General features: G+C 36.0%; 2 protein-coding genes across 6 annotated transcripts in view; one reads left to right on the top strand and one right to left on the bottom strand.

Moving 5' to 3' along the window:
* CMSS1 (cms1 ribosomal small subunit homolog) overlaps positions 1 to 24,913 on the top strand; it is a 333,735-nt gene that overhangs the window by 75,641 nt on the left and 233,181 nt on the right. Inside the window, exon 2 of one of the 5 annotated variants that reach the window (XM_031672267.2) lies at positions 18,577 to 18,669. The exons of the other annotated variants lie outside the window; for them this stretch is intronic. Coding sequence (XP_031528127.1) covers positions 18,666 to 18,669 — 4 coding nt within the window. The 5' untranslated portion in view covers positions 18,577 to 18,665. The remainder of the gene's footprint in view (positions 1 to 18,576; positions 18,670 to 24,913) is intronic. 5 annotated transcript variants of the gene reach the window in all.
* LOC102533676 (filamin A-interacting protein 1-like) overlaps positions 1 to 24,913 on the bottom strand; it is a 274,618-nt gene that overhangs the window by 75,160 nt on the left and 174,545 nt on the right. The gene's annotated exons all lie outside the window — the stretch shown is intronic.

Genomic DNA, 24,913 nt, shown 5'->3' with positions numbered 1-24,913 from the left:
AGAATGAAACTGATTGAGTGTTTTAAATTATGTACTTTTGTTTGGCTATTAGCCAGATGTTCTTTGGGAAAGCTTACTGCACATGAAGAACTGAGATTTGCACTTACAATGATACTACACGGTTTATGCTGCTTAAATATCAGCGATGTGTATTCCAAAGCTAAATGGTTAAGCAAAGCTGAGTCTTTTTGCATAAACAGTTTGTGTCACTCCAGTCTCAGCCAAGTAATTTTTTTCTTTGTTAAACTCTGGACAGGATATACCTAATGGATAAGGTATTTTTCTCTACATTATCTTATTGGTAAATAGCACAGATTCCAAAAAGCATAAGAATATTTATATATGTCTGTATGTGTATGTATGTATGTGTGTGTGTCTGTGTGTATATATATGTATGTGTGGGTGTGTGTGTATATATATATATATATTTGAGATTTATGTATTTGTTTCTTGTAAGTAGTACCAAATATCTTATCCCCAGGAGAGCTCAGCATAGTGTTTTCAATGTATTAGATACACAATATATATGTGTTGCTGCTAATAATGATACCAATAAACAGAACAAAACATTTTCATAATTTCTTATGTTCTATTTGCCAATTCTGTAAGAAGTCTTTTAAGAATCAATGTTAAGCTAACTATATTTTTTTTTCTAGGAACAAAACATTTTAATGATTGGCTTGCTTTTACCAACCTCCTAGGTAATGAGGATATTTACAATGTAAGATTAGACATTTTTAAGAAACACTTTTATCAGTATAGTTGACTCAGTATTAGTAACCAAGACATTCTTAGTACCACGTGGCATTTTTTGAGTAGACATTTAAGGGCATGGTCTTCTGACCACCGAAAGTATGGTGTTACTTGTGACAGTTTATAGCACACCCAGCACCTAGGAAAGTGTGGGTTCTTGATAGATATTTGTTGAATAAACTTTCTACTCACACTCATCACTTATGTGACAAGATGCAATTTCTTCAGATGCGTTTCCATGAGAGTACATAAAAGGGTAGTGAAAATTAAGTACCTTCAGGGTAATTCTATAACAAGGTGATAGACTATCATTCCTAAGGAAATTATCCTGATGCATAAGGGTATCCAGCTTATTACTCCATACTAAAATGGTAAATGGTGAAAAGAATTGTAATTTGTGCTGTGTCTAAAAACTGTTTTTTTTTTAAATTGGTGTACAGTCAATTACAATGTGTCAATCTCTGGTATATAGCACAGTGTCCCAGTCTTGCATATACATACATACATTCGTTAAAGACTGTAGTTTTGATCCAGGGAAGAAACATTGGATTGTAGTCAATTCTTACCAGTAGACACTGAACAGCCAGAAAGGGTGAACAAGTCAATAGAATGCTTGTTAGGAAGGGATTCATGCTAAAATAATATCATAATGTTATTTTTGATTAAGAATGTGGCATATCCACTTCTTATTTTCTACCATTCTAGTTACCTGTTCTGAAAAATGTTTTAACCAGAGTTGGAGTTTTCACATAAGTCAAACAAAATGGTAATGAGATGACTACCACGTGAAGATAGTCAAAATTTATTTTTAGGTTGTAAATTGGAAAGATTAAAGTGGAAAAGAATATGATTAAACACTCATGTATGGTTGGTAAGAATGTAAAAATGCAGCCACTGTGGAAAAATGTATGGAGATTCTCCAAAAAATTAAAAATAGAACTACCATACATTCTAGCAATTCCCCTCCTGGTTACTTATCTGGGAAAAAAAATTAATTCAAAAAGATATATGCACCCATATGTGTTCATTGTAGTATTATTTACAATAGCCAAGATATGGAAGCAACCTAAGTGCTCATCAATAGATGAATGGATAAAGAAGATGTGGTGATACACACACACACATACATATATACACGTGTGTGTGTGTGTGTGTGTGTGTGTGTGTGTAATGGAATATTACTCAGCCATAAAACAGAATGAAGTCTTGGCATTTGACAAAATGGATGGACCAAGAGGGTATTGTGCTAAGTGAAATAAGTCAGAGAAAGATAAATATTGTATGATTTCACTTATGTGTGGAATCTAAAAAACAAAACAAACAAACCAATGTAACTAAATAGAAACAGAGTCATAGATACAGAGAACAGAGGGCAGGGGTTTGGGGGGAGGAGAGAAATAGGTGAGCTAAGTGAGGGAGATTGAGGTACAGACTTTCAGATACAAAATAAATAAGTCTCCCGTATGAAATGTACAGTATGGGGAATGTAGTCAATAATTATATAATATCTTTGTTTGGTGACAGATGACAACTAGACTTATCATGGTTATCATGTAAAAATAAAGAGAAATATTGAAACACTGTGTTCTGCACCAGGAACTAATGTAGTGTTGTAGGTCAATTATACTTCAAAAACAAACTCATAGAAAAGGAGATCAGATTTGTGGTTACCAGAGGCAGCAGGTAAGAGGAGGGGGAATTGGATGAAGGTAGTCAAAAGGTAGAAATTTCCAGGTATAAATAAGTACTACAGATGTAATGTACAGCATTATAATTAGCCACCTGTACATTTTATATGTGAAAGTTCTTAAGAGAGTAAATCCTCATCACAAGGAAATTTTTTTTTCTATTTAATGTCATGTTTATATGAGGTAGTGGATGCTCACTAAACTTACTGTGATAGTTATTTCATGATGTATTTAAGTCAAATCCTTATGCTGTACACCTAAATTTATGCAGTGCTGTATGTCAATTATATCTCAATAAAATTGGAAGAAAAAAAGGAAAGTGATTAAAATGTATAATATAAGCATTGTGGCTGGGCAAACATTTGTTTACCCAAACCTAGAACTGTTAGAATTGAAGTCTTGAAGGAGATGCCTTTATTAAAAGAGCAGTACACTAGAGACAGTATGACCTCATGGTTAAGAATATAGACAAATGGTCAAACTGCTAGGTTCAATTCACCTCCCTACCCATTTCTAGCTCTGTGTCCTTAGGCAACTTATCTTCCCAGACTTCAGTTTCTTCATCTATAAAATGCTGCTAATAATAATAGTACCTATCTTGTATGGCTGTTATGAGAAATAAGGATTAAGTGAAAAGCACTTAAAACAGAAACTGGCATATAGTAAGCACTGTGTGTGTGTGTGTGTGTGTGTGTGTGTGTGTGTGTGTGTACACATGTGCTTGTTTTAAAGCATTTACCATGTTGATTGGGTGGGTTAAAAAAGAAGCAGGTTTAGTAGAATTACTTACAGATGAAATCCAAAATTGGCTATTAAAGTAATTCTTCTTTTAATGGTGCATCTTCACAGGCCCCTACAAAGCTTCCTTGACAGCTGCCATCAGAGACGGGGACCCTGGGCTGGTTGGATTAGTGACCTGACCCAAAAAAAGTATTTGTTTCTGTTCTTAATAAGATGCTTCACACAGAAAACTATGCAGCTATTTTCCAGGCTGAAATAATGATGAAGTTCTTGTCCCTGCTGCTTCATTTGCTTGTACTAATTTGTCCTAAATGAAAAACTCTTCATTTGTAATAAAAAAGTATGGCTTCAAGTAATAGAAAACAAGCCCAAGCTAATTGAGATAAGCAAGATCTTTGGCCAAGAAGTAGTAACTGTTGAGATATGCATCTTGTTTTTCCAAGCAAATGCTCCTACTTCAGAATCTGAGTGGGCTTTAATCTGTTTACCTGGCTTGAGTTGCCCAGTTTTCAGACAAGCACTCCACATCACTGGCAGCAGTGAGTGTGATGAATGTTTTTGTTGTTATTGCTCTTAATGATAAGTGTGTGGTTTTTATTCACTATAAAGAAGTATCTGTAAGAACTATAGACCAGATTGTTTCACCATTAGAATGTGCTTATTTTGTTATTTCCATCATTTGCTAGTATTTTTGTTCCTAATCTTGGAATAGATCTTTTAGTAGGAAGAGAAAAACATTGCTTTCCAATCAAATATTTATAATTATCACTGTAAGTGGTAGAATCTGCCTAGTAAAAATGTATTTAATTTCTATCAAGGCAGTTGTTTTGGCACTGGTGTATTTCAGTGACCAAATTAAAATAGGACTTTTAAAAAATAAATTTAACATGTTCCTTTAAAATAGGATATTCCATTAAAATGAGGTCAAAGAGCCTTCCAAACATTAATTTTTGTTAGTTTGACATCTTCCTATTCCAAACCTCGGAAGCCTAGAGGTTTCTGTACTTTCGCAGTTTTCCTTTCCTTTCTGGCTGCTCCTTGCTTCTTGGTCAACCTGAGATTCATGATTATGTTAATTCCCCATCACTGTCTGTAGAACTACCTCTTCCTTGCCTCCCATGCTCACTTGTCTTCTCTGGGACTTGGTTCTGTTCATCCTCTCTTGTTCCAGCATCTTTCAGTCTCACTTGGCCCTTTCCTCTCAATTTCAGTGTTTCTACAAGTGACCATTCTCTCTCTTCCCTTCCCATCCCTGAGGAACTTCCTGAGAGAAGATCACCACACTCAATGTGTCTACAGCCTCATCACACTCTTTGGTTCCATCAAATCTGCTTCCAGCACCTGCCATTCTGATGAAATTAATCTCTCAGAGGTCATCGGTGACTTCATCAGATCCAACAGGTTTCATCCTCTGCTATTTCTCTAGGCCAGTTAACACAGTTAACCACCTCCCCACTCCTTGAAATTCTACCTTTGGCTTCTAAGGCACTGGACTCTTTAATTCTCTTTCTATGTCATAGACTGCTTCTTTCCTATGTTCCTTAATGGCTCATTCCGCTTCTCTTACCCTCTAAATGCAGGCACTTGCTAGAATGGTGTAGCCCTTTGCTTCCTGTATTACTTCCTTCTAGGTACTCGAATCTATTCCTATTGTTTCAACTTTCCCCTCCATGCTAGAACTCCCAAATCTCTATCATTAGCTACTGCTTGCCTGAATTCTGTCTGTCCCCTGTATGCAGTTACTCCTAGATGTCTCATCAGTTTCTCAGGTACGACACTTCAGAGCAAACTCAAGCACCTCTCCTAGCCTTCCAGGTGCTGTTGTTAGGACAAATCTTCTTGTCACCAAAGCTCATCACAGTTGCTCAGTCCAGTTGTTCTTGAATCTTCGGAATATATAGCATACCTCATTTTACAACTTATAAGCACTATTTTTCCATTTTTCTCTCTTATTGAGGTATGGTTTATATTTATTAATGTGCACAAATATTAAATGTACAGATTGATGAGTTTTTACATTTGTATATTCCTGTGTAAACTCTATCCAGAATATGTCCAACTCCACAGCAGGCCTCCTTTGTGCCACACTCCAGTTGATATCCACTTCTTCCTGGGCAGTAACCACCATTTGGACCTCTATTGTCATAGTTTAATTTTGCTGTTTTAAACTTCATGCAAGTGGACTCCTATATTAATGGAAATTCAACTTAATGTAAATGGAATTTATTTTGCCACTAGAAATGTAGACAAGTTTCAGTTGCTCCACTTCTTCATCAATACTTGATGTTATCCTTTTAATTTTACCCTTTCTGGTAGAGTTGTAATGGTATCATTATAGCTTTAATTTGCACTTCCCTGATGATTAATAATGTTGAACTCTCTTTTTACATACTTATCCTCTTTCATGAAGTGCCTTAAGTCTCTTCCTTTTTTATATTGGGTTGCCAGTCTTTTTTTAAGTTGATTTGTAGGGGTCCTTTATATATTCTGCATGTTAGTCTTTTGTTGGTTATGCATATGCAGGTATCTTCTCCAAGTCTGTGGCTTGTTTTTTCATCTAATTATTATTGTTTGATTAATAGAAGTTATTAATTTTAATAAAGTCTGATTATTAATCTTTTATGATTGGTGCTTTTATGTCCTTTTCAAGAACTCTTCTCTTTTCAAGATCATGACAATAAACCGAAGCACAGAAAGGTTAATCATGACAATAAACCGAAGCACAGAAAGGTTAAGTGGTTTGCACTAAGATTGTGGCAGACTTAGTTGTCTTTAAAACATCAATTGGCTTTTTCCTCTTGGGCATATAAGGCTGCCCAACCAGACATTTCTAGCTTTTCCTATATTGAGAAATGGCTATGTGAGTTTGGATCGAATCAGGGGAATGTGAATGAAAAAGATAGTCATCTCTAACTTGAAATCAAAATGCATTTCATGTATTTACCCTTCTTTCCAATGCTCTCCATCCCCCATGCATTGTATCAGACACATGGTAGGGTTTCAGCTTTGATCATGCAGATGAAGACAACAATCTGAATGATCTCAAGAAGCAGAGCTCATTTGAGTAATATTTTAAGTTATTTACATAATAAAGGTAGCTCAAATGCTACCTTTTTCATGAAGCTTAATCCTGGCCTCCTAATTAATGCTCACCTCTTTTTCCACCACCTGCCTGCTTTTCTGCTCCTGTTTGGCCTTGTGCCTTGCACGTGGTAAGCACTCAGTAAGTAATTTGAAATAAATGAATAAATAAACTGGGCACTAAGTGATTTTTCAGGAACTAAAACTGTGTATTTAATATTAAGAAATGTTCATTGGGTCACGTACTGAGTGTAGCCTAGCTGGAAATTTAAGCTGTCCCCATTGGTTCTATGCCTTCTCTTTGGTGAGGTTCTGACTCAGCAGTTCGGATTCAGCAGATTTGCTGTGCTATATCACTTTCACCTTCCATAACACAGCCCATGCAACTGGCTATCCTGATACTAACTGCTGACATAGTGTGACCATGACCTCATTTGACCTTTTAGCAAACGAGACCTTTCTGACTGCTATGTAGTGAAAAGAAGTTCACATGGAAAAAGGTGCTATTTTCTATTCAAAGCCTATGATTTGACGTAGGCAACTGTGTGACAACAGGCTTCACTTGGGTTCCTTGGCACCTTAAAAGAACATTTAAACCACATTTGAGATGCCACTGTGTTCCTATCTCTGGATGCCACAATTGAAGGTTCTAATTCAGGGTATTTGGGGTTAGGCCCAGAAATCTGCACTTTTAAATAGGTTCCCTGGCAATTGATGATCATTTACTTAATTTTGGGAACCACTGACAGAGGAAGGTTAAGAGCTCAGATTCAGGAGTCAGACATGAGTTCTAATTCTTCTCTATAATTGTTAGCAGTGTAATTTTGGGAAAGTTACATAAGGTCCTTAAACTTCAGTTTAATTTTCTGAATATTATCTGAATAATAACAGTATCTACTTTAAAAGATTGTTATGAGGATTGCATGAGATAATCCATCACGTATGCTTAGCACAGTGACCTAAACATTCAGTAAAATATAACTATTTTTGTTACTATTAATATTATCACTAATTATCAAGTTCCTTATAAGGGATCTTTGTTTTGTTTTGGGGTACAGTATAAAAAATAGAATCTACTGTCTTTTCAGAAAAAAGGACTCATGTTGTATGTGGGTATGTATGGTCTTTTTCATAATGGGGTTCTTAGTTTCAGGGTTTTATTAAAGTTCTATGTGGGCTTACTCTGACTCCAGTTGCTCTTCATTAGTAAGTTACCAGTTACCACTTTTTTTTATTTAATTACTGAGGGGCTGAAATTTTACTCTGTGTGTGTGTGTGTGTGTGTAAGTGTAAGTATGTGTAAGGAAGAATTACAAGGAAATGCTTACCTGGAACATTTAAGAACGGAATGTTCTATTGAAGCATTTCTTACACAAGTAGATAGTTAATGTGTAAAAATTTAGGTAAAAGCTGTAAATAAAAGAAATGCAGAAAGCCACCTATTTTAAAACCTGGTCTCTCTGTAAAATTCTCTATCTGGTTCAACATCAGAGAATAGAGCAGAGGTAATCTGAGCTAGGGTTTGGTGGTGCTGCCTACAAAATAAAGTGAGTTTTGGTGTGTGTGTGTGTGTGATATATCCATGGAGGAGTGATGTGGAACCCTTGGAGTAGGACTAGGAGTAGAGAGAGTCACAGTATCAAAAAGTTTCAGAACCACTCCCTTGCTCCCTAGTTATTTGTTATAAATTTACTCCCAAGGCTAACAGTAAATAATTAGAAGTTAAATTCTGGAGCAGACGCTCCCTTTCATGGCAAGAACAAGATTTCTTTTAGGTAAAGCAGAAGCTCTCCAGAACAAGAGAATGGGTAGATTGACCTGAAGAGTCTTCTTTGCGTGTAGAAGTGATACTTCTACCTGGCTAAGAATAGGTTGTCAAAAGAGGAATATGCCATTGACCCATGAATGACACAGGGTTAGGAGTGCTGACCCTCCACACCATAAAAAATCGCCATATAGATTTATAGTAGGCTCTCTCTACACATGGTTCATGTGTTATTTGATGACTTTCATCTACATGGATTAAAAAGTCCATCACACCACAAATTTTAGTTAACTCATAATAACATTGTTGCTATCGGTTCTAGTTAATTTAGTTAACTTTGACTTCTGTTTTGCCGCATTTTGGTTCTATTTGCATTCAGCTACTTATTGAATTCTCAAATTGCCTGGAACGTAGGTAATGAGAGTCATGGTCTACAACTCTTTCACTTTGATGAACTCTTCACAGAATTCATTTATCACTGTCAGCAAAAACTGTCTTTTGACCAGAGATAAGAAATTTCAGTTCTTGGGGTAAGATGCGTATTTAGAGCTAAAATTTTAGTTAGAAATAAGGTTGATTGGTTAACAGTTAAGGGCTTCATTTTGGGGTCAGATTACCCTCATTGCTCTTTCACATATTAGACATTTTTAGTTATCCAGAACCCATGGAATTCTTAGTATACTGAGTTGGTTTATATATAATTTCTACTCTTTTACTCATATGAACTTAAATCTTGTCTAAAAACCTATATGGATTTCAGAGGCTTAGAGAGGATTAAAAAGGCTATGAAGTTTTAAATAACTTCATCCAGTGAGCATGTTTACCTAACTGTGTCATCAAACTTCTCAGTTTTCTGGTTAGAAAACCGGTTTGGGACAGGCTGACTCACACTGTGGACTGATAGAATGCAAACACATTCAGAATTCTCCTGGCGAGACTAATGCAACAAAAACAGGGTTCTGTGAGCTTTTAGAGGTGAAGTGTTTCATTTCTCTAATAAATCTTCCTATCACTAAGAGCTTTCAAAATAAACAAACACATGTCTTCACAGTTGTTCGGTGCTGGGTGAGGTGACCTAGGCATACTGCTATATTCACTACCTCCTTGCCTCCACTCTTAAAGGAAATAATCTTTAAAGGTAATCTGGGAAATACTAGTAGTTAGCCCTTGGGTTGATAAAAGTGAAGGTCTGTAATTCAAAATATCCCTATATGTGAATAAACCTTTTACTTGGTTTATATTTCACTTTTGATCCATAGATTTCAAATTATTTATGCAAGTGATTGGCCATATTTTTCTCAATTAGCCCTGTACAAAGAAGGTAGTAGGTAGAAAATATTTCTGTCCATTTTGCAGATGGAAACACCAGGCCAGAACTGAAGTGGTGGTGGTGTTGTTGTTGTTTTTATCAAGTTTGCTCAACAAATTGGGAACCAAACTCAAAAGACTGCCAGAGACAGTGATATTCCCTCAGTAAGTTTAGCTGAGTAGCTCTTTTTAAGGATGAAGGAATGGAGGTTGGAATATTCTCTTGTTAGCTCAGGGTACAGTCAAAATAAATAGATGCTCCTGTTCCTTTCTCTCTTCTTAGTTAGTTATATCCCAGTGCTATTTATCACATGTTGCTGTAATTAGCCAATTTTAGGCCAAGCAAAAGGGATTAGGCAGCATATTATACACCCGCTTGTCCCTTCCTGGGATTTAGGATGGAATGAGATTGATTTTCCCATTTACTTAAGCTAAATGAGCATGTACTTCTCCAATTCCACTTTACTGCAGAGGTTAAGTCTTTATCAGGAAGTTGTACAGCAATGGGTAACATTACTGAAGAGCCTTGCCCTCTTTGGCGTGTTACTTATAACAGTAGTTTTCTGGGTGGTGGTGTTAATATTATTGTTATGTTCTTTCCATTTTGACTCTGAACACATTTAACACAGTGCTTTGTGTATTCTATAGGTTCTCTGACAAATCACCCATGGCAAGTTGAGATTTTTCTGCATGACAGATTTCTCTTGGGTTCAGGATAAAGGGGAATCCTGGGGTAACAGCACACAGGATCTGTACGCCCTGGCCCTAACCTACTCATACTCAACAGAGATTTAATTCCACAGACTTGTCTTCTTTATTCTTTTATACCTGTGGGTATAGTTTTCTTCTTGGATTACCCTTTCCTCTCTTCTCTGCCTAGTAAGAGTCTACTCAGCCTTTAAGATAATTGCTCCCTGCTGGGATGCCTTCCCATACCCTCCATGCAGAACTAATCCATCCCTCATATGGGATCCCTGAGCGCTCTGTACGTGCCTTCATTGCAGCCCACAACTAATAACCTCATCCTACTTATGTTTTCTACTAGGACCTGAAAGACAGGATCCACATATTCTTTGTTTTGTTCCTAGTTCCTAGTTCCATCCATAGTGTTAGGTTAAATGAATGTCACATGAGTGAGTGAATAGATGATAGATATCCTAATTTTCTCTTTTCTTCCCCCCATATAGAACAAAAATGCTTCTCTTTTTTTTCCTCTCAGCAAATAATTATTTGCCTTGGGTCATTTCCCTTTGGGATATCCCAATTAGTCTATTTCCAGGTCTCTATCTTTTGGTCCCTGAGTATGATCTGGCATTAAAAGCCCTTCTTTGTACAGTTTTAAGAAAGCAGCTAACCCATATCTCATGAGAAATATCCATTATCATTAATAGTTTTATATCTATCATATTGATCACTTAGATCAATCAAGTTATATCCATATGGACCTTTCAGTTTTGTTGAGCCATAAAAAGGAATGAAGTGCTGATACATGCTACAACATAGATGAACCTTGAAAACATTATGCTCAATGAAAGAAGCCAGATACAGAAGGCTATATATTGTATGATTTCATTTATATGAAGTGTCTAGAATAGGCAAATCCAGAGACAGAAAGCAGATTAGTAGATTTTTTTTTTGAGGGGAGGGGAAATGGAGAGTGACTGCTAATGGACACAGGGTTTCTTTTATTGCCAGATAGTAAGTAGTCCATTGCATGGTTATACCACAACTTTGTTTATCCATTCATCACTTGATAGGCATTTGAGTTGTTTCTGCTTTGGTTATTTTGAATAATGCTGCTATGAACATTCATGTGTAAGTTTTTGTGTGGATGTACGTCTTCCTTTCTTTTGGATGTATACCTAGGAGTGGAGTTGCTGGGAGTGTCATGTGGTAACTTTATGGTTAATTGTTTGAAGAACTGACAGACTACTTTCCAGAGTAGCTGCATCATTTTACATTCCATCAGCAGTGTATGAGGGTTCCAATTTCCCTGCATCCTCACCAACACTACTTATGTATGATCTGTCTTTTTTATTATAGTCATCCTAGTGGGTGTGCAGTAATATCTTGTAGTTTTGATTTATATTCTCCTGATGGCTAATAATACTGAGCATCTTTACATGAGCTTATTGTCCATTTGTATATGTTCTCTGGAGAACTGTTATATAAAGCCTTTGCCAATTTTTTAATTTGACTTGTCTTTTTTATTGTTGATTTTTAAGAGACTTTTATTCTGGTTACAAGCCCCTTATCAGATATAGGATTTGCAGATATTTTCATTCATTCTGTGGGATGACTTTTTACTTTCTTGATGATGTCCTTTGAAAATCAAACATTTTTAATTTTGATATTGTTTGTCTAGTTTATTTGCTTGTTTTTGTTACTTGTGCTTTTGGTGTCATATCTAATCAATGTCACGAAGATTTATGCCGATGTTTTCTTCTAAGAGTTTTATCATTTTACGTCTTATATTTAGGTCTTTGATCCATTTTGAGTTAAATATTGTATGTAGTGTGAGGTATAGGATCCAGCGTTATTCTTTTGCTTGTGAATATCCTGTTGTCCAAGCACTACTTGTTGAAAAGACTGTTCTTTCCCACATTGAATTGTCTTGGCGCAGTTGTTGAAAATCAGTGGACCAGCAACATGACAGTTTATTTCTGGACTCTTAATTCTATTCTGTTGATCTATTTCTGTATTGTATCCTTTTGCCAGTACCACACTGTCTTGATTATTGTAGCTTTGTAGCAAATTTTGAAACGGGGAAGTATCAAACATCCATTTTTGTCCTACTTTTTCAAGACTGTTTTGACTGTTCTGGGCCACATAAATTTCCGTATGAATTACAATCAGCATATCAACTTCTGCAAAGAAGTCATCTGGGATTTTAATAAGGATTGTGTTGGATCTCTAGATCAATTTGGGGGTATCTCCAGCTTAACAATATTAAGTCTTTTGATTCATGAGCATGAGATGTCTTGCCATTTATTTAGGTCTTCTTTAATTTCTGTCAACAATGTTTCATAGTTTTCAGAATATTAATCTTACACTTTTTGTTGCTTTTAATTTATTCCCAAATGTTTTATTTCTTTTTGATGCTATTGTAAATGGAATTATTTTCTTGATTTAATTTTTGGTTTGCTCATTGCTACTGTATAGAGATAGAGTTGATGTTTTTATACATTGATTATTTTATATCCTGCAATCTTGCTGAGTTATTAATTCTAGAAGGTTTTTTAGTGAATTCCTTAGGATTTAATTATTACTACTATTATCATTGTATTAGTTTAACTTTCAAAATAAAATATTCTGAGATTGTACATCTTTTCTAAAAGGCAAAGCATTGGTTTTATTTTATTTTGTAGGATGGTATGTTAGCTATTTTATCTGTGCCTAGATCTCAGTTTTTATGATGGATCGATGTGCTACTTTATCGTCTATCTTTATTTTGTGTTTTGAAGAGAAACTTTATTTCACCTACAAGCTACATTAGCATATGTTAAAACTATTATCTGTTGAGATTTATAGTCTTATTGTAAAACTTACAGTAATTTAGAAAAGAAAAAAATTCTATCATTTTCTCTGAAAGAAGAAGATGACCATAGATGTTAATGACTCACAGGTTCATAATAGTTTTACCTTTTATTTTGCTTTATTTCTAATTCCCCAGAAAATTTCTTGGGACATTTTGAAGTTCATGAACCATGTCGTGTTTCCTGCAATGGCAGTGCCCTGTCCAAAAAACAGCTTCCCTTATATTTGGGAGAGCATAAAGAAAGTGTATGTGGGCTTTGCTTTTGGAATTCTGTTACCTTTGATTCTTCTGGGGTCACTTTGTTATCTTCATCAGGTGACTACAGCAGACATTTCATTTGAACTGCAGGAGCTGCTGCTCTTGGATCAAATCCCTGCTTCTGTTGACTTTACAGCCCTGTCCTGCTAGGAGATCTGAAGACCTCTGGGGAAGGTACTAACAAGTATATAGGTGGGGCTGTGGATCTGACTCTAGAAGTGTTATCTCAGTGCTATTCCCTTTCCCCCATCCCCACTAGTCTTCTTTGTTGTCTTTAGGGTCCTACATAAAGGATTCTTTTCTTGTGGGTTTTAGTTCCTTATTGTACAGAAAAACAAAAAAACACAAAAGTTGTGATGTAATGAGTAATCTGTGTCTGAAAGAAAGTCGGAATTAAGATGCATCTGAAGTTATTGAGAGTCAATTTGCTGAACAATATTTAATAGCAAAAGAAAAGAAAGAGAAGAAAAAGAGAATAGGATCTAAAGCTCATACATGGGGCCTGGCCAAATGAATTGCATCCATAAAATGAGATAATATGCAGCTACCTTTTTTTTTTTTAAGATAGGAAGAGTACAGTATGATTTCCTTTATGAATTGCTGGTATATACGTACAGTACTTTTTTAGAAATACACACAGAAAATTATTAACTATGGGTTACCTTGGGAGAGCAGGAAGTGAGGTGAAGTGAGAGGAAGGCATTAATTTTCATTTTATACTTTTCATTTAAATTTTCTAACTATTTTCATGTGTTATTATTTGTTCACTTAATTGTTTTTTATTTATTTTAAACACTTATGTAAAAGTAGAGATCATAGTATAGTGAACCCTATGTGTCCCTTATGCAGCTTCAATAATTATCAACTCTCAGCCAGTCTTGTATTTTCTGTACCACCCTACTGAAGAGTAGCAGAATATACCACCCCAAAATATGTCTCTTTAGCATAAGGGTTATTTTCAGCTGATTATTTTGATTAAAAGCTGGTGCAGAAGAGTTCTGAAAACAAGAAATTTTTGAAAGGGAAATTTACATTTATGAAGGAAACTCTATTTGTAAAGGTGTGTCTCTCTCTCTCTCAGCACCAGAAGGATGACTAAATCATAAGAGAATCTTACCAGCCGAGAAGGCACCAACTTAAATCTGCATATCAACTTTACCCTTGCTTTTTCTGGTAACTTCCTATAACTGGCTATCCCCTTCCTCACTCCCTACCGCCTTTCTCTCTTTTGTCTTTAGCTGAAGACGGTATTTAAGGTCCTGGTTTATGTCATGTCATAGAGTTACTCACTTTCTCTGGGTGTCTCCCATGTATACATGAGGTGTACATGTTGATTAACTTCTGTTAGGTTTTCTCTTCTTAACCTGTCTTTTATTACAAGGAGCCTCAGCCAAGAACTCAGAATGATACAGGGAAAATTATTTTTCCTTTCCATACTATTTTCCCCAGTCCAGATTATTTTGAAGCAAATTCTAAGCATCCTATTGTTTCATTTTGGAATTTTTTCAGAATATGTGTAAAAGATAAGGTTTCTTTTTAAATACACATCACAGTACCATTAGCATGCCTAAATATTAGGAATAACTCTTCCATATGGTGAAACTCTTCCCAGTGTTCAAATTTCCCTGATAATCATTATTATCTGTTGTCTCTCTTTCTCTCTCTTATAATGTCTTCAAATCAAGATTCAAGTAAGATCATGCTTTGCACTTTATAGAAATGTCTACATTTCTTTTAACTTACAAATTTCCCTCTGTATTTCCCCCCTGCACATTATTTGTTAATGAAACCGGGTTGTTTGTTGTGCAGAATTCTCATAATATTTATTTTGCCTGTATACCTGTGTTGTCATTTTATTGTTTTTTGTTTTATGTGCGTGTATTGAACTTGAAGAAATTTAACATCTTTATATTAATTCAACAGTGTAGAAAAGGTAGAAGTTTATATCTATAGGCCAGTATAAAAACGTTTCGAAGCACAAAGAATAACATGTTTCTGTTCTTGCCATCAAAGAGCGGGGACTTTTGTGGAGAGTCCCTATATCTGTTACTACCAGTTATAGTGCTAATGTTAGTGACTGTGTTTGGAGAGAGTAATACATTTATTTATTCTATAGATATCCATTGGGTGCTCTCTTCAAGGGGCTAGGGATACAGATAAACAAAACAAGATGTCTCTGCTCTCAAGGAGCTTACACACAGTGGGAAAGAGAAGGCAGACAAAAAGCCATAATAAACAGGCTTCTCCACCTCACTTCACTGTGTTTCCTAGTATTGGTGCCCAGTGCTTATCCTTCTGATTCGGTACACATCTTCTGTTATAAGGTTCCAGAGAACATTGGTCTTCTTTCCTTACCATACATATCCTGTTCTCCAGAGCTGGACTTCTGAAGTCTGGCTTTTTCATATCTGGATCAATTGTGTCATAGGGCCTATTTCTTATTTATTGCTGGTATCTAAGTAATTATTTAGAAAGCTGACTAGGTGGGCTTGAGCTTTGCAAGTTTTTAAGGTCTCCACCATTCCCTGTTCTATACATCCAGCCTGTTCCTTTCATTTACCCTGCCCTGCTGGCCCCTAAAGGTATTGGAGGTTGCGACCCCCTCATCCACCATACCCTTTTATGTTTCAGGTATATTTCAAATGAAAATAATTGTTAATGAATACAGCATCTGTGAGCTAGTTTGAATTGGCTATCATTTAATGAAAGCAGAATTCGAACGTTGTTTCTGAAACATTTTGGAATGTGTGTTCATCTGAATTTTCTAATTGTACATTTGTACTTTTTTTCTCTCCCCCCAATCCCCACCTTTGTATGGTATATCTGAAATCCAGAGAAACTAACAGCTTTCTTTGCATGATTTGGTGGTTTGTGAGCACTCAGCCATGGTACAAGAAAAGTTCATTTTGAAGCCACAAACCTCTTTGGATTCCTGACGTTTCATTCTGGAACTGGAAGTGGGGACTGAGTGACTGCCTCACATATTTCCCTAACACAATAAAATCAATGTGAAAAAAATAGAGGCCTATTCAGAGGAGACAGGAAGGCATATTTCAAGATGAAACACTTCCAGTCTAGAGGAGCCTTAAGTTCCTGCTATCCAGAGGTTCTTCAAGATAAAGTTTTAACTGATCTGCTCTGCTTTGCTTTGTTATTATTGGGGCATGCCTCACTTAGATTTCAGCACAGGTGAAAATTGAGGAGTGATTTTTTTCCCCTTCCAACATTTTTGTTATTTTGTGTCTCTTACTTTGTTTATTGATAAAAATCTTAGCCTTCAAAGGAATGGTGAGAATAAGCCATTGAATTCTTCTGCGTGAAGAAGCTGCGAAAGTTTTCCCCCTACGTCTCTACAAATAAATATGTAAAAAAAACCATTCATTTAATCTAAATGCTGTCCTAATGCCTTAATGCTATTATGTTTGAATGTATGGCTATAGAATAGCTGGAGTGTTTTTGAGTAGATTATTAGCTAGAGTTTTGATTAATCAACAAATCTGTTTAGAGTGGGAAGTAATTTGACATAAAGCAAATGAAATATGTGCCCCAAATATGTTCTTAATTGCCAGTTATATTTGGTCCTCACTATTGGTACTACTGGTAAATATTGGATTTTAAAACTTCTCTAATACCTTTGAAGGAAATGTTTACTAAACAGTGTTGTGACAGTCACATGTGATTCTGTTTTTTCCACATCTTTCCTTTACATATATCTATTCCATTGTTTGTTATGGCATGAAATGCTTTGAATGTCATATTTACTCTGAACAAAAAATGCATGATGTAAAGTGACAACTATGAGTTTGAAAGTACTTATTTTGAAGAGAACACATACTCAGCCTCATAAATCCTGCAAATATGTTTCAACATCTTCTGAAGATGTAAACTACCTGTTTAGCAGGCATCTCAAATATTTCATGCTGTCATTGGGAAATACATGGGAAAATGCTATGGGCACAAATGTAGTGTGCATGATTAATAGGGAGGATATGTGAGGAAATGAGAGTTGGCAAGTAGAAACTAATTTAAATAGGAGAAATTGGTGTGGAAATCTCATGTACATCTAAACAATGAAGTTATTGAAGGGGGAATGTGACAAAGTGAACTCTGGTTTTCTCAGTGTTAAACAATTCAAACTTACCAGGACTATGTAAGGCCAGTACTATAAGCATTATGAACAATTTCCGAATTCGTCATGTGGTGGGAAAAGCGAGCCAGGATCCTGAATTTGGACTCTACAGCTTGTATGGGATTGTACAGAGCAGGGAGGTTTTAGACTTTTTAGAGAAAGAGTAACAGAAGCAGTGTTTTGAAAGACCAGTGATGGTAGGCCATCAAAACCTGAATTTGATGGGGAAAAGGAAATATACTGAAATTATATTAACAATGGAAAAATATACTTTCAAGAAAATACTATGTTTAAGTATCTTTTTGATGATATGCTAGAGTTGTTTTGTTTTTTAGAAGTAACACATCTCTAAAATTAAAGTCCAAGGCAATGGGAAAATCTGATTCATGTTACTAACATTCATTTTACATATTTTTTAACATCATAACATGCTTTAAATAAGGTCACATTCAAGATTAGTCCTGGGCAAAGTTATAAGGAAAGAAATGGGTACTCTCCTTCGTTGCTAATGGTAGTATAGTCTATTTATAGAACATAATTTAGCTACAGTTTTCAAAATCCTTAAAAGTTTTATAACTTTTGACCCAGCAATTTCACATCTAAGAATTTATTCTAAGGCAACAATCAGGAAGGTGTAAAAGGTGACTGAAGTATTCATCATGGTGTTCTTTATGAATGAGAAAAAGTGGCAGGAATCTAAACACCCACAATAGGGAATCTGTTAAATAAATTACATCTATATGATACAGTAGTATTCACGGACTTAAAAATTATGGTGTAGAGGAGTAGTTGGTGATTTAGGAAAATGTTCATGATGTTTTTTGTTAGTGAAAAAATAGGATATAAAAACTGTGTGAAGTATGAATTGAGAGAGTTGTTTTTAGCTTTTTTTGTAATTAATGTTTCTGATTTTTTTTTTAACTTTAAAATCCCATTTTGGGGTCATTCTCTCCTTTAGTGCCTTGATAAAGGTCCCGTCCTCTTTTATATTTGTTCTCTTTAGGATGGTCCCAAAACTCTCAAGCTTATTCAGCTTCCCCTATCAAAATTGACTCGTTTTATATTCTATTCTCCAAAACTGAGCTAAGTAAAGAGAACTAATCTGAAGCTAATTTATGAGAAGATATTGATGGGAAAATAATAAATTAAGATGTAACATTTTCCTACATTTCAGTCATTTATTCAACAAATATTTATTATGCTTCTCCATGCTCTTGGCCCTCAAAAGGAATTGTGAACAACAACAAAAATAATAAAAGTAAATCCACTTACCTTATTATGGGAATATTTGATTTTTTTTTTACAATCAATTTAGGCAAGAAGATATGATTAGTTTGGGGATCTTGTGGCAGTGGCAGGCCCAAGGAGCAGTGGAGTCTTTTGGTGCACTTAAAAACCATCATTATGGGTGAGTCTCAATTTTGAGTATGTGGTATGCTGTGCTCTTCATAGTATCATTGCGTTTTCATTTTTGTTTATCTAAAAAGAATGATTTCTGAAAGGGGGAAATAGGTCTCCATGGTTTAGGAAAAAAAGTTATTGAGTATTAGTTACTCTAGTGTCTAGCTTGGTGTTACAGTGTTAGATCATTAGGACATTCAGCAAAACCCCTACTCTGAAAGAAACAACCAGGAGTATACAACAGTCCTTCATTTGTGCGTCGTCTGTATTCTCAGTTGTCATCACACCCGTAACACAACATTGCACTTGTTTTTGAGTCTATGTTCCCCACACTGAAGGGTATGCCCCTTGAAAGCTCTCATTCATCATCACATCCTTAGCACCCAGCATAGGGTCCAATTAAATGCCTTCTTAGCAATTCATAAAATGCCCAGTGGTGTGGCACAGAGTATGCAAATGAACTACTTTGAAGAAAGATGCTAATGCTTACTGAGTGTCAGATACCATGCTTAGCACTTTCTATGCTTTATATAATTTAGTAATTGCGAGAACCTATGAGATCCATATCATTTTTTTAACAGATGGTGAAACTGAGGCTTATAGAAATTAAGTACTTTATTCGAGGTCATATAGCTAGTGGGACCAGATGAAAAGGTGGGACCATGGTTCAAACACTTGTTCTAACTCCAGAGTCTATGCTTTTTAACTTTGATACCCTGTACCCTTCCAATGAAGGGCTTTCTGTGCAGTGATATTTACTCATCACTTGTGCCAGGCATCTCTCATTCTCATGGCTGGCTAAAGCTGTTTGGCTGCTTCTTCTAATGAGGGAATAATATACTTGCCAGGAAAGTTTACCTGCAAGCTACAAATTCAGGATACAGCTTAATTCTAATGTTCCACCTTGATTTTCATTTATGAGGCAAAATTTTCCATTTTGATATGGTTTAATGACTCTTCTTCCTTTTTATATTTTATAGTCAGATGGAACAAAAGTTTGAGGTTGCCTTTCCACATTCAATGGTCTTTGGCATCCTGTTTTATAGGGCTGTTAAGCTAGTAGCTATGAGCCAGTTAGGTTTATTTATCCAGTGCTAACTGTATGTCCTTCATTCTCCTACTGCTATGCTGGCTGTTGAATGATTACAGTCCTTAATGTTCTTTTTGCCTGACCTTTCATAATGTTGCAATAGTAGTGTCAGTACCACAGAATGAGCACCTGAGTCCTCTCTGCATTTCATTTATAGATTATTTTATAAGGGTCTTGTATTTTCCGTTGTATTGTAATTATGTCTTAAATTTCTTTGGACATCCCACAATACCAAGCATGAGGTGTGAGCGGTTAGTAATGATTCTAGGGAGAATAGCACCAAACATGTTATCAGGAGAGCTAGCTTCTTCTGATCTGTCTCTACTTCAGTTTAGCAGCAAGATTCTGGGATTTCTTAGCTGAAATTTGATGAGCTTTGCTTTTCTCGATTCAAAAATTAGAAGATCGGTCTAGATTGCCAGGACTTCTCTAGTTTAAAATGGGGATTCAAAGATCTGTCATTTTTTAATAACTATCTGATAGATTAAATCATTGGCAGAATCAGGAATAGAAAGGATGTAAATTGACCTGGACATGCAAAGATGACATTAAGTTCAGTTTGCAATATGTGACATTCAAGAAGCAGTAGAGTATACCTAAATCTAGATATCCTTTAAGAATGGAAATACAGACTTGAACTTGAAGTTGGTGGTTGAGGTGCTGTTATTCTCACTGACCTCTTTTTGATAGTGTGGATTGGAATCATAGGCTTGAAGTAGAAGTTACTTATTCATAAGAATCACATAATCACAGATTTTTAGATCTGAAAGAAACATACAAATAATATAGTCTATCCCAGTTGTTTAAAGATCGGAGAAATGGAATTGGCCTAGAGTTGCAAACTAGCTGTAGACCAGAGTCCCCTGTCTCCTTGTTCCCGGCTGATCCTTCACTATGCTTGTTAGGTTTCCTTTTAGACTGCTTTTTAACATTTGTAGTATTCTTTTGTGAGGAATAAATTCAGTAATTATTATACATCCAAATACACACCCAAAACTTTTTGTAAAATTTAGCTCAGCTTTCTCGGAAGGAAAAGCAATCAAAATAGCGACATCACTGTATCCGAATTTTGACATCTATAATTAAATGGCGTTGTATGGAAACCGCTGAATTGTGCAGTTACAAGGGTATGGTTTTGTGACATCTGTTGAAAGTTAAGTCATGGTGTACAGTCTTAAATGGGGTTTTTTTGGTATCCTCATGAAGTAATTAATCTCTCTGCATCCCTACCCAGATCCTGTATTAGATCTGAGGTATGTGAACACTTGACTGATCACACTGTGATTCTCTATAAAATTATAATATCGAAATATATGTTTGTGGTGGGTCTCCATTTTGTTCTGACAAAGAACTGGATATCCCTGACAAAGGTCAAATGGAGATCTGGCATCCATTTCACTACTTGCAAGACATAGTCTCGAGAATATGTAATACATATAACTCCTTGCCAGAAAACTGAAAGGAAATGATCGCATTTGAGTACAATGTATTCTACAACAATAGTTTAGTGTGCATGAAATTTAAAACTGCTGGCTTTCCAAATATGAGTTTTAAAAAGTAGTCTTAGTTTATTTACTTTTTAAAACATCATGCCCACTGTGTCATGCTTCGTGGGATATTCTTAAAAGCTGAGATTTAAGACCAAAGACACTGAAAGTCCTAATGGCAATAGCTGCAAGATATTGAATTCTCTAGTAAAGTCCTTTAGTTTCATGTGTTTATTGATCTCTCCTGAATGTTTTATTTTCATGAATATTTCAGGTTATTATGTTTTTGTACCAAACTGGACCTTTTTTCCCTGCCCATCATTATCTCATAGTGCCCTAAAAGCATCAGTATCAGTGGTGTCTCTGTTTTACACACACACAAATGAGCTGAGGTTTTATGTAGCTGAAGACCACACCCCATCTACCTCCTCTATACCTAGTATCCAGCACAGGACCTGTCATGTAGCAGGCATTTAATTAGTTGCGGGTTTTTATTTTCTTTTATTTTCTTGAGTGAATGAATGACTGGCAAGCAGCACTAAATAACTAACTAGTTGGTTAAACTAACTAAAAAATTAGATAGATTAATACACTCATTCATTTATATATATTTCAAGGGAGTATCCAAAACCTCTAGAAAGATTTGATGCTTTTTGAGAGAAGCCTTTGAAAATAATTCAGTTTGCTCAGTTAACAGGAGGGTCAACTATAGCTCAGTGTTTCAGTCACCTTTTCTGATGCCAATCTAGAGAACAGGACTGTCATAATAGAAAAGGGTTGATGACGGAAATCTTTCTTTTTAAAGTTGCTTCAGCCAAAGGGAAAGGTGGAAACACTTTGTTTTTTACTAAGGACTTAGCTCAAAGTGTGCTCAGGGTCCTAAGGGTCCTTTAAAGCCCAAGGACTCTTGAAGATGGGTCCCTGCTCAGTCTCCTCCACAGACCCCTCTGCCCCCCAAGTCTCTGTTCTGTTTAGTCACACATCAAGAAATTAATTCTACCTGTGACTCCTTCCTCACTATGTGGCTTTTGAGAAACTACCATTTGAACTCCTGCTTTATAAAATCAGAATATCATTGCTAACCTACTTGGCCAAGATGTTATGAAAAGTAATTTAAGGCTTTAAAAAAAATCCATAGTTGAAGCCACATTTTAATACAGTTGCCATAACAATATTTGTTTCCCACTTCAGTGGCTGTTTCAAAGCCAGAAATGTAGTAATATATATGATTAGTATACATGGTTTGTTTTAGTATTCTAAAAAAGAATGCATGGTTTCAAGAAAAGGAAACTCTTTTTTTTTTCTTCCCAGCCTTTTCCCCCATTGAAACTGAAAAAGGAAAAAAAATTATTCAAGCTTTTTTGAAAGTACAGACAAAATTGGCATTTCACTTATGGGAAAATTTTGCAAAATTGCACAGACTAAAAGTGATTTTTGTTTTGGCTTTCCTGTGAAGCCATCCAGAAAGGCCAAAAATTACTGGCATTGCTTTTGTATAAAACCTTTCACATAGACTCCCCTTGTAATTCAGCCAAATACATAATTCAGGTCATCAGAGACACACATATCCACACATTGGAGCTGGTCAGTGAACAGAAAGTTGTCATGAAATGTGGATATATTATTTTATGGACAGACCAAACTGCACAGATTACAGGGAAGGAAACTTTGCATTAACACACTTGGGAACAGAGTTTCCTGAGCTATTCCCTGCCCCCACCCTCCCTCACTGGGAAAGCCAATTGTTTACTGATTACAGCAAAGACATCACTTGGCAAACATTTTGGCCTAAACTCAATATGTGACATCAGTCTCCTTTAGGGTTTTCCAGATAAAACGAATTCTCCAAAGAAAACACAGAATTTGAGCCCTAGTTTGAAATTCGTTATTAGACCCTCTAAGGTCTCATGAACTATCTCAATCATGTATTTCTTAATTTTTATTTTATTTCCAAGTAGATATTATCTAACACTTATAATACAAGTACTAAACTTCCACAGTATGTTTTCAGAGTTTCAATCAGATAGTTCCTTATAGCTGTATTCACTCAAATCATTTTTCTGGGGGTTATGATATCTTTCTTTGTTTCTCTGTACTGAGGGTCACTGATTTGGGAGTGACTTACATCACTTTGTTTGATGAAGGAAGTAAACGTTATTCTTTGACTCCTTAGAACAAATTAGTTGTGTTTTTGTGAGGGGTGGCTGTGTGCTTAAGGGGAAGTGTTCTCATTCAAGTTAGAAGGACCCAGTGGTGGTGTGTATTCTTTCATTTGTGGTCAAAGAATGAGACATGTGAATGGTATTTTACTCTCTTGTGTAAGCACCTCCTTTGTATATATTTACCTGAAATTATTAGAGTTTCCTCCACTTCCTGCTTTGTTAGGTGGTACTCATTTAATACCTTTATGCACATGGCCTTAAAGTCAGTGAAAGCCAGCTATGCCTCAGGAGGCCCACAATCTCCCTGTTAAAGGCAAGAAGGGCTAGTGCGCCAACAATGCTAGGCTATGGGAATGGTGATAAAAAGGGAGAACAAGGGAAGAATTACCTGTGTGTCATGTGAGTAGAGAACAGGTTTACCATTCTAACACCCAAAGAATTCCATCTGGAAGCTTTTCCTGGGCAAACAGAAATAGGTAAATATTTGCATATGTTCTGGAATGGCTAAACGGAATGAGAGTCACTCCAGTCATTTTTTTCCCTATTTTTTGGTAATGGTTTGTTATTCTTCATTATTCTTCAAGACAAAAAAATTTTGTGTCCTACATGACTAAAAAAACATGATCTTTTAAATTCTCCCTCTTAAACTCCTTTGATACCTGTAGAAATACCATCCTTAATACACTGATTTCATGGTGTACAATTTACATTCATTCCCCTATTTTCCTTTCCCTCTAGCCCACGATCTTTATTCCCACTGCTCTTTTGTTCCCATTTCTCAGTGTTGTTCCTCTTTGCTCTCTCTTCCCATCTGCCTCCCAGCTTTATAGTGTTACTTCTGGATGGCCCTCCTCAGCCTTCCTCCAGAAGATAGTAGAGATACAACCGTGAATATTAGAACTATACCACCAACAGACCTCCACATTTCCACCCTAAATCTGTATCTTCTTACCTTCTCCCTTAATGTGATTAAGCCCTCTGGGCAGGGACAGCCAATACCTCTTTGTTCTATGGCAGGCAGCACTCTGACCATGGTCAATAAATGTTCTTAATAATGAGAGATGAAAGGAAGTATCTGTGTTCAACAAGTTAGTGCCAAATTAAGTGTGAAGGCCAAATGAGGCCATGGGTGCCAAACCACAGGGGTTCAAAATAATATTTAATATGCATTGTGTCATTGAATAACTAATCTTACACTGTAATGCCTGAGTCAAATCGTCCCTTGATGCTAGACTTCTTGTGTTCCTTTAATCTGCGCCTGAAGATACAAGTTCATGAGGGGCAAGGCAACAAAACTCCCTGTCTGTGTAGTCAAACCCTTGATGAATGTGGAAAAAGAAACTGGATGTGAGGGCCATTGGTTCTCTGACCAGGTGTCTACCATGAGATGCACTGGAAAGAAATGAAAGTTTGCCATTAGCCTAGCTATTATGTAATTTTGGCTACCTAGCTAAAATATGATTGCAAGTAGTCAGATATAGCAGTTAAGACTACTTGCATTTTAGAAAAGGG

Source organism: Vicugna pacos, chromosome 1 (genome assembly GCF_048564905.1).
Source record: "Vicugna pacos chromosome 1, VicPac4, whole genome shotgun sequence".
Classification (NCBI taxonomy): Eukaryota; Metazoa; Chordata; class Mammalia; order Artiodactyla; family Camelidae; genus Vicugna; species Vicugna pacos.
Note: the sequence above shows the minus strand (reverse complement) of the source record. Positions and strands in the feature narration are given on the sequence as shown.